At 30.9% G+C, this 10694-nt stretch overlaps 1 protein-coding gene across 6 annotated transcripts; it reads right to left on the bottom strand.

The window, feature by feature from the left end:
- Nucleotides 1–2762: 2762 nt before the first annotated feature.
- Nucleotides 2763–8993, bottom strand: LOC112273170 (uncharacterized). Of its 6 annotated transcripts, XM_073529282.2 has the most exons (12): nucleotides 8246–8530; nucleotides 7764–7834; nucleotides 7380–7480; nucleotides 6111–6189; nucleotides 5535–5773; nucleotides 5105–5314; nucleotides 4822–4935; nucleotides 4509–4541; nucleotides 4106–4312; nucleotides 3727–3897; nucleotides 3450–3527; nucleotides 2763–3021 (listed from the first exon to the last, which is right to left on the bottom strand). In XM_073529282.2, the coding sequence occupies exons 3-12, from the start codon at nucleotides 7380–7382 to the stop codon at nucleotides 2935–2937; spliced, it is 1221 nt and encodes a 406-aa protein (XP_073385383.1). In that variant the 5' UTR covers nucleotides 7383–7480; nucleotides 7764–7834; nucleotides 8246–8530; the 3' UTR covers nucleotides 2763–2934. The 6 variants fall into 6 exon arrangements, with proteins under 6 accessions (XP_073385383.1, XP_073385382.1, XP_090101432.1 ...); XM_073529281.2 differs by lacking the exon at nucleotides 7380–7480 and adding an exon at nucleotides 8890–8993 and having other exon boundaries at nucleotides 7764–8394; XM_090245306.1 differs by having other exon boundaries at nucleotides 6393–7480; nucleotides 7764–8530.
- Between the last annotated feature and the right edge of the window lie 1701 nt (nucleotides 8994–10694).

Below are 10694 nucleotides of genomic sequence, written 5' to 3'. Positions count from 1 at the left end.
CCATGAGTTAAGAGATTGATGTGACAACTGCAAAACTTGCCTGACTGCTCATTGCAGACTCCACACACTGCAGATCGTCATACAGCAACAAAGTCCATCTTCAAGGTGACTTAACAAGACATCGTGGTCAAAGATGCAAACAAGTTTCACCACTTCAATGTGTAAAGAGTTCAGATATGTCAGAGATGTAGGCAGTATTACAACTGTAGTATCTCATAGGGATGCTTGAGTTAATGCTTAGATGGGACAACATTTAGCATGGATGCAGTTTTCCATTTGTATTTGGCAGTCCGCACGCCACTAAAAAGTAATGGTCTCCAAGACATTCAGGATGAGGAGTTCAGAAAAATGTACAGGGCTCCCTTAAAGGTCTAAAAAACTGTGCATTACTGGAAGCACACCAAGTACACACTGTGAGCTAGCAAGCAGTGGCAATGTGGAACATCCAAAGAGTCTGACCCTGGAGCTTGTTCAGGACTGATAGAAATGGGGTTTCAATTACTGGGTGCAGCATCTGATGCAGATCAGTACAAGGATGGGTTGCAGAATTAAGGGGTGCAAGGCCATGAGGTACAGTGGGAGTAAGTGAAAGGCAGTACAAGGGCCCCTTGGAGCTCCACAAAGCCCCAGGCCAACACACCCCTGTAGCTTTTGTGGAATTGGTGCCCTATATTCCTGAAGGCCCTGACCCTCTCAGGTTCCCCTTGTCCCTCCAGCTTAATGTGCATTCTAATCCTCTTTTGACCTTGACTCTTTCAAGTTTATTTCCTTTGTTTACTCTTCATATCATACAAATCAAAAGAAACAAGTGAAGGAATAAAACACAACATAGTTTGTGTTTTCTGATACAAGCCACTATCAGAAAATCTGACTATGTTATTCTTTCAATGTCGTCCTTGTCTACATGTTAGTAGTTCCATAATAGTTGTTAGTGCTCTAAGCATGAGTTTGAAACTTATGCTATGTTTTTTCATGTAAAAGTAAAAGCATGGACAAGGGTTTTGAGGAGTGTAGTTTTGAGAGCCTTGGAAGCTGCTTTGCTTCATTTTTTTCTTAAGAGTTTTATTAGATTAACCTATCAAATCGATCCACCCATCTATTTATCAATCAATTATGTTGTGATAGACTTGTTCTAATTATGTTGGTGGCCTCCACCAATTTTTTCCCACATTCTTTTTACACTAATTTAACAACATTAATTTATTTATACATATGTAATGATATGTTTGAATCAATTTTCAAAAGTTGATTGAAAATGTGTGTCATAAATGTGTGTTCATATATGCAGAACAATCAGAGATTTATGTTTAAAAAAGAAAAACAATTCTTCTCAGCTACTTCAAATTCCTGAAGCTTAATTCCGTTTTTATGTTCTAAAGTAATTGAACACCCTTTCAATCAAAAAAAAAATTGGATAAAAGAACTCAAACCCGTCCTACATTATATATAAAAAAAATATTGTAATAAAACATTGATACTCACCTAGTATTCACTTCTTATTATTTAACATTTTTCAGTATTTAAGTGATAAAAGATTATCTATCTTATATATTAAAGATAGTGATGTTTGTGCATACATCCATTCTAATGGCATTATATGTATTTTTAATTTGTGTATCGATTTATAAATTCATCCAAAATTAATAACTAATTTCACTTTAATTAAGTGTCTTATTAACATATAAAAGTAGAAAGATATTCAACATATAAGATTTATACTAAGAGCTAAACCTTATAGACACTAACTATATTTTGTATTTTCCACTTTGGAAGAGACACATCATGTTCTTTTATTTTTATTTTATTGTTGTGATATTATTCCAAGAAAATTCTCATTTCAATTAATTGTCTCAATAGATAATCAAAAAAGTAAGAGAGATTCAACACCTAAGATTGATACCAAGAGCCAAGCCTTCTAGACTCTAATTATATTTGTGATGTCCACTTTGCAAGAGATACATCACATTCTTTTATTTTGGTTTTATTGTTGAGATCATATTCCAAAAATATATTTTTTGAATAAAAGTGAGATTTAGAATGAAAAATAATTATATATATTTTATAAATAACAAAATTATTTTTAAGTGATAAAATTGAATCCAATAAATTCATCAATCTTTGTAGCATATTTCATAAATTTTTCGAAGCATTTAATGCATGAGTAAAAAAAAATATTAATTGGATTTTTCTCTAAATGAAATCAATCATTTTAAAAAAAATTGTTTGCTAGATGATGAGCTTCTATTTTTATTTAATGTTATTAAATTTTATACTATGTAATGTCACACTCAATTTACTACAGATATATTCTTTAGGATTTATTTTTATTTTTATTATTATGGTCTTTTCTGCCCAAAATTTTCAATTTTTTTTTTTATCCATATCTTTATTTTTTATATCTTATTTTTTTATTAGTAATGTTATTCATTTGGCACAAAGTGTTTTAAGAAGAATAAGCAAACATTGTGCTTTATAGAATGATGTGGGAAATTGGCTTACACCCATATACATTGTGATAGAAAGATTTTTTTCATGTAGCCAACTCAACTACTATATATATATATATATATATATATGTGTGTGTGTGTGTGTGTAACTAATGTACTTATTTTAATTTTTTGTAACTCATGTAACTTAGTTAAATTGTAAATACAAACCAGGCTTCACACATTTAAGCAAATCAACAAAATACTGCTTTAATAATCTACTACCCCACTCCCATATTTTGTGTCATACAACATGATTCTTTTGAACTCCTTACATAGCAAAGTGACATGTAACTTTATTTTCATACACCACATGAATCTTTGCCAGGCAATATTTGAAAAATGTGTAGAAATAACTCATGTAATGCTATTTCTTGTGGAACAAAGACACAGTAGTGGGAAACATTGAGGTTTCAAGGATTGTAGTCCAAGTTATAAAAGGAAAAGATCAACCCATTGAGGTTGATGGTTTCACAGCTTTTGCTATTTGTTTTGCCTTCATTGATTCTAGAAATTTTACTTTCCTGTCAAGTCCCTGCACAGCACACACATTTCAATGTAAACTTGTTGGTATTTTAAAAGTTTCTTTTATGCACACTCAAAAATCTCCAACTGGCAAAAGTAAATTTCTCTCCATGTTGTAACAGTATTAGAACTTCTAAAATGTATAATTTTCAATGCCATTTTCCACCAAAACATGAAATTGTCCTGCATGTGATAATATGCATCCAAGATGACACAGAAGCATTGCAATCTTCTGCATATATGATTGGTTAAAACCCAGTGGATGTCTTTTTATGCATTGCATTTGATTGATTGCCTAAGTATGATGAGAAGAAACATTAGTTCAGATGTTTTTTTTTGTCACTGGTGTGTGAAATATATATATATATATATATATATATATGATTCTCTATTTATCTGATTCATTATTCATCAGTGGTATGAAATATGGGCACTGACCTTCAACAAGAACACTAGTTTGGATTCAGTTTCTGCAAGTACAAGCTTCTCAGGGACTGCATTTGTCTCCATCTCCTCCTGTAATTTACCCAATTCATCCATTAAATGTTACAAAAAGTATCTTGATTCTTCTTTTTTAAACATAATTTTTGGTCAATCTCATTTACAGACTCAAGGCTTTGGTGGAGCTCAACCATCAAGCCTCACTAAAGCATCAAAGTTCAGAGTTGGTTTTGGTTTTTTTGTTTGTTGTGTGATGCCTTGTTGGTGCACTCACCATGTCAGCTGTGCGTTGGTGGATCAAGCTAATGAGCTTGTGGGTGCCCTCCACCAACAGCTCCAGTGGGAATGTGTCCTTCTGTGCTGTTTGCACTGTGAGCCTCTGCATGGACTCTTTCACACTTGCAGCAATGCCCCCAACTTCTTCCAGACGGAATGTGCTCCTCCTCTGACATGCCAGATAACATGCACAAATTGGAAACACACACAAAGTAACAAAAGTAAAAGAAAACTAAAAAAAAGGAGACAAATAAGTGTAGACCCCAGTAGAACCACTCTCTCCATCTGCGTCTGTGGTTTTCTTTATATGTCAATATATGTACATGCATACACAGTCTTTGGTGACATGGAAGTGGGAGTGTGGGTTACAGACAAACTTTGTGAGTGGCTGGAATAGGAGCCTCATTCCTTAATTTCTGCAAGGTCAGAATGAGCTCTGCCTTCACTTGCTCCAAGTATAGGATCTGTTTTTGTTGGAAGAGGAGTTGTTGGTACATGGCCCTCATGGTGTCAACCTCCATCACCTCTTTCAAGTTCACTATTAGCCCATTCAGCTTGATTTGCTCTGCCTTGGACATGCCCACCTGCGTGAATATACACATACACAAATCCCCAATTTTTCCATCCAACCATGTCAGTGAACAGCATACATGAGTATCCCTAAATGAATTCATTTGTTCAATCAAATCATTGCAGAAATGAACCACAAACTTAGTTGTGTATAGCAATTAGCAAATCACAGTAGAGTTCATTGACTGATTCTTAGAACTGGCAACTTACAGGCCTTCCACCTGGAAATAAAGTTGACAAAAGCTGCACATGACAAAGTCAACAATGGCTGGAGTCATAATACTCAAATCACAAAGATTTGGTTCCAAAATGCTTGTAAATTTGACTAATCTCTCAGTGCACCAAACCGTGGGAAGACAAATTAAGGATAAAATGTTCAGAAAGAGCAAAGGAGTGAAAGAAATAACTTCAGGGTGATTCTTTGGTAAGCAGTTTAAACTATGGAGGGATAGCCACAACATAGACTGGATTATACAAAATTTTGAGGAGCAAAAAAAGAACAATGGGAAGGACTTTTACCTACATCCTCAAGTTCAGCCTTGGCTTGGTCTCGTGATTTGATGCCATCACACATTACCATCTTTAATTGCATTATATGGTTATTTTTAAGGGCAATGATGTTGGTCAAACTTTCTAACTGAAGCATGCATACAAAGACAGAGAACACATTTTTCAATCCAATATGTTCAAAAACATGATAACTACATTTTTAATTTTTTTTTTGTTTAGTTTATTATTATTATTATTATTAGTTTGGAAATTAAGCTTGAGTAGAAACTATTGAAAATGGGAATGAAAAGGCTTGCCTGAAAGTTGTAGAGGGTATGTTCTTCTCGCATGGGGATTAGGAGGCTCTCATAGTGTTTTTCAAGGACATGGGTGTTTTTGGTTTTGCGGAAGATGGCCTCCAAGCGAATGTCAAGCCAGCGGATGGTGATCAATGGAGGTGTATTGGGATCCAACACATCTGCACACTGTATCTCTGTTGCTCTTGTATCTGTTATTTGCTTTGCAAGCTGCACAAATCCAACCGCACTTTGTCTCACCACTTTCTCCTTTGTTATTTTCTTAAGCAAAGATGTAATAGTAAAATGCTTCTTTTTAAAAAAGAAGCAAGGAGACACAATTACATTTATGAATAAGTGGAGAAATTGAACTCTAGCAGATATTTTTGGTGGTGAGCATGGAAATACTCAACATCATTATCATTATTAATATATCTACTATTGTTGTTACATGGATTTGGTTAGTGATGGATTTCTTTCGAAGAGAGTCAAATTTGATGCGTAGATCTGAAGCTTGCTTCCGGATGCCAATCAAGTTGCTCGCCTCCTTCCGTGAGACCATCTCCTTTTGCTCAAGAATAAACAAAGCTGAATGTAACAACATGTTTTGGGTTCGGGCTGCCCGGATGAGATACCGGTTTCTCCGGAGCTTGATTTTGGAGGCCTCATAGTATGCTCTTCCAGCAATACCTGCAAAACAATTAAATTGTAGGTGGTCCATGTACGCCATTATTTATTTAATCATGGAAAAATAAATGATTTGATGATTCCTCCTGCCTTTCTAAGAATTTTGAAATTTTGTGAAAACAAAACTGGTCATGAACTTCACTACAGCTTCTACAAGTCCTGCCCTATGTAATGTAGTTTTAAAGGTGACAAGTATTTTATGAAGAGTATTATGTATATTTGTTGTGACAATGGGCCCCATATTTTCAATTAATAAAATATCACTATTATTATTGTTATTATTATTAGTTTTCTGCAATCATGTGGATGTGATTCATCAAAATGGGTGATGGGTACAAACCGAGCTTATTGATTTTGAATTCAAGCACTGCGACCTTTTCCTTGAGCAGGTTGTTTCGACGCACATCCGCTTCCATCATCTTGTTGAGCAATCAATGAAGACACTTACAAATACTCACAATGAGTTATTTTTTTTTATAATGATTTTGACATGAATTCCAATATGAAAGTTCAAATTAAAATTCACGTATATATATATATATATATATATATAAAAATTCCTCAACATGAATTCATGAACTAATGATAATAGAAGGAAAAAAGAAAAAAGAAATCCATCAACATTGAAACTCCCAAGTTCCCCAAAACAGGGGGATGTCTCCACATTTTCTTTTGTAACCTAGCTCTCCTTTATTTATTTATTTTTTAATGAATGTGCATGTTAGGTTTTCCTTTGAGGTCCTGAACTGAAGACTTGGACTGGACCATCTTTCAGCTTTATTCTTAGTGAATTTTGGATACATGGATTTTCAAAATATTACCACACAGGTCCATCTTATTTTATTTTTTAAAGTTATAGTTTTTACCATTATAGCAAACAAACATTCGTAAAAAAGTGGAACATGAAATGTTAAGCATGTTTGTAAACACTCTTTTAATAAAATTAGTAAGTTGTTTTGTACGATTTAAATTTGCTATGCATATTCATTGAAATGAAAACCTTGTTGTGCTCAATATTGTAACTTGGCTTTATCAAAGTTTAACATAGAGCATTGTACTGGTTTCAAAAAATATCAAAATTAGAAGGAAAAATAAAATATAAATAGCGTCAATTCTCATCATAGAACTCACTCCAAATTTACTATCAAAAATCATGTACGTCTTCTGACATAAAATTATATCAAAATAAAAACCTAAATTTTCAACTTTCAAAGGTAAAATATTATCAAATAATCTTTACTATTTATTGCTTAGATTTTTTTAGCACATATATGGATTAATTGTTTACATTTTATGGGAATATTTTTATTTTAAAAAGAATTTTTTGTTTTGGTAATTTTGAATTCTTTCAGCATTTTTTAGATCAATTTTAATACAAAAGGTAAATAGCTTATTATTATTTAAAGCTATTAATTTAATTTAATTAATTTAAAAATTTAAAGCTCTTGCTATTTTCTCACCCAACTTTTGTTATTCTTTCATCCAAACAGAGTGCAATTTACAAATGCAGTGTTGCAACAATACCATGCTAATTTTTTTAAAAAACCCACACAAAGCCATACAAATTTAGTGCACTATGTTGGCTTCAAGCCTACAGTTTGTTGCCCACCATATTAACTCACACATAGTTTGATAAACCAAAATTGCTATCCATTGCAGCATTTGAAGTGTTGGAGATCAAATTCTTCCAACCAGGCTGGAAAATTCATCCTTAGTTTTGATAAAACCAATTGTGTGTTAAAAATCAGGTTAGTGCACTCAATATAATGTTAGATTCCTGCATCTTATAGATGCAATTAGCATGTTCTGTCCCCGACTAAAATGCAAATCTTAACATCAAATGAATTCAATCCAACAAAAATATACAATTGGACTTGGTTTTTAAGGCATTACTGAATTTCTAATAAATCAAGGTTGTCATTGATCTCATGCAAGGTAGCGCAAAAACCAATGTTGTTCATTTAGCAATTAGATTAAATTAATTGAGAATTACCTTGGTTGTGGTGGACTTGTTGATCCTACCTAGATGAAAAACATAAAGCTCATTGTTTTTGCGGAGCTCCACTGTCATATAATATCACAGATCTTATTAATTTTGATCTATGTACTCTATTAAGTCAGCAGCCAGCAAATGAAACCCACAATGGCCATTCTTACAAACATCCTGTAGAGATTCTATTATTTCTAAAAACAAGCTTGTACAATGTTTTTTTTTTTTTTTTTTTTTTTTTTTTTGTCTTCTTTAAGAAATTGGAAGTATTGTGGATTTCTTGGGACAATTTTTGGCTTGGTGTCAAGCCCACAAATAACACAACTTTGCTCAACTTTGACCTTTATGTTGACAATTTCAAATATTGACAAATTTTTCATTATAGAAGACATAGAAAGCTTATTCTGCAATTCAATTCGCCTCTCCCTTGTCTCTTTCATTAAAAAGACTCTGATACATTTTGATTCTTGAATAAGTAATTCTACCATGGCTTGCTTCATCAACTTCTTTTGATATAGAGGATTTTGGTTGTAGTTAGTATGCATAGCATTGTTGTATTGTATAAATCTTAACTTGGAAATGCGCTAGGCATCTGATTGTGGAAGGTAAATTATATTTGCAACTAAGAAAGAACCTAAAAATCATAATAAAAGTCTAAATAAATCTTAATTGAATATTAATAATTATAGTCAAATCTTAAAAAAACTTAAAGAATCCTAAAAGAATCATTAGATAATTTATAAAAACATCAAACAAAATCAAAAAGAATATTAAAAGAAATCCTATAGAAATCCTAAAATTTTTCTATTTTTTAATTTTTTTTTAAAAAAAGTAATCATAAAGAAAACTTAAAGAAATTCAAAAATTCAAAGATTTTAAAATTTCTATAAAAGCTTGATTAGACTTTTTAGGATTTGATTAAGATTTCATTAGAATTTGTTAAGGTTTGGTTAATATTAATTTAAAATTTGATTAAAATATCTTTGATGTTTTATTAAGATTTAGCTAAGATTTATTTAGGCTTTAACTAAAATATCTTTAGAAGTTAATTAAAATTTATTTAATATTTTTAAAATTTTACATAAGATTTCTTTAGAATTTCTTTGTTAGGTAAAAAATACAAGTTTACCTTCCACGGCTAAGTGCTTGGTGTATTTTTAAACAAAATAGCATGTAATATAATGCTAATTAGTTTGAAATAATTTTTGTATATGCTAATAGTTGAATTATTTTCTAAAATTTATACAAATTTTAAAAACAAGTGAACAATTAAATAATGAGCTATTAACATTGGAAGGTTGACATCAAGATTTGAGAAAGAAGATGGTATTTTATTGTAACATGGCTATTGAACAAAAGAGAGATAAAAGTATTATATTATAGAATATTTTATTTCAAAATATAATTAAAAAATAAAAATATAGATAATAGATAAGAATTAGTAAAAAATAATAATTATTAATTTTATTTATTTTTATATAAATGGCTTCTAATTATTTTGTAGTACCATAATCAAGACAAAATAAGGTAGGTGTCAAGGGTAAGAACTAGATAAAAGCAAATAAAGAAGTAAGACTTTCTGAAAGAAGTATGACAAAATAAAAATAAAGAAGTGTATATATTAAAAAAAAATGGAATAACTATTGCCAAAAGACAAGAAAACTAGAGATTCTTGAAACTAGACTAAAAACAAGAAAAAAATTGACAAGAGTGAAGAAGGCTTCACTCTTGCCTCTATATATACTATCTACCTAAGGACCTCCAAAAATGTGACGACTTTGCATAACTCCTATCTTAACTTGTAAGGCAAGTTTTTTATATGGACGCCATTTGGTTAGCTTGTTTTGCAAGCTATTAACATGTGTGGCACATAGTTAGCTTATTGATCAAGTTTTTAATCTATCAATCAACTATAAATATATGTAAAGTTAAAATAGTATCGATGAAGCTTTCTTATAAATTATTATGAAATTAATCTATTTTTACTTAGTTCTACTTATTCATATTATTTAATTAATAATTAAAATAAATTTATGTTTGTAAAATTATCTCTCCTTATAGGAATGAGTTCCATAATAAATAATAATCACATGCTGAAGAACTCTAAAATGTAACAAATTGTATTTGCCATGTATTCTAATCTTTATTTACTTTAAAGATAGTTGAAAGGTCGTTTCAACCATTGATAATGTTCCATTCTAGGATGAAAAGACCACCCTATTATTTGATTATTTTTGAGACCTTCAGAACTTCTTTCAAACAAAACATTTATAATACCATCAGGAACTATTCCTACCTCCAATAAAATCACCAAACATCAAAACTATCTTCACAGGTTGTAATATAAAACATAATGTATCTTGCCATCTATTTGAAGAAGAACATGTTGTTCTTAAAGGTCTTCATTTCTATTATATCATCTTAAAGATTGTGATAATTGAAATATCTTGTTCGATAAGTCAACAAATAATGGCTATTGAGTTGAATCTGCTCGCTATTGATTCTCCATCTTCTTAATGCTACAATTACACAAAAATTATAAATAAGAATTGTATCAATTTGTGACTTTTTATTTGATTAATTACACTCTTAGTCATACTTTTAAAAAAATCAAGACTATAAAAAATCTAATTTATTCAAGGATTGTATTTTTTTAACTATAATAAACCTAAAATGATTGAATTAGAAAAAAATCTAATATTATTAAATACCAAAAAGCTACCACGACCATTAATTATTACTTTTAGAAGAATTATTTTTATGAACAATATCTCCAAAAGACAATAGACGACTATCTATGACTTCTACATGAACTTGTTTCATTTTCTTTACTAAAGGTATATCATACCTTTTAACAAACTCTTCATCTAAAAAATAAGTTGAAGCTCCTAAATCTAATAAGAAAAAGACTTTGTAATATTTAGGTCCTAAACT

This window comes from Physcomitrium patens, chromosome 20 (assembly GCF_059467195.1).
Source record: "Physcomitrium patens ecotype Gransden chromosome 20, ASM5946719v1, whole genome shotgun sequence".
In the NCBI taxonomy this organism is placed as follows: Eukaryota; Viridiplantae; Streptophyta; class Bryopsida; order Funariales; family Funariaceae; genus Physcomitrium; species Physcomitrium patens.
Note: the sequence above shows the minus strand (reverse complement) of the source record. Positions and strands in the feature narration are given on the sequence as shown.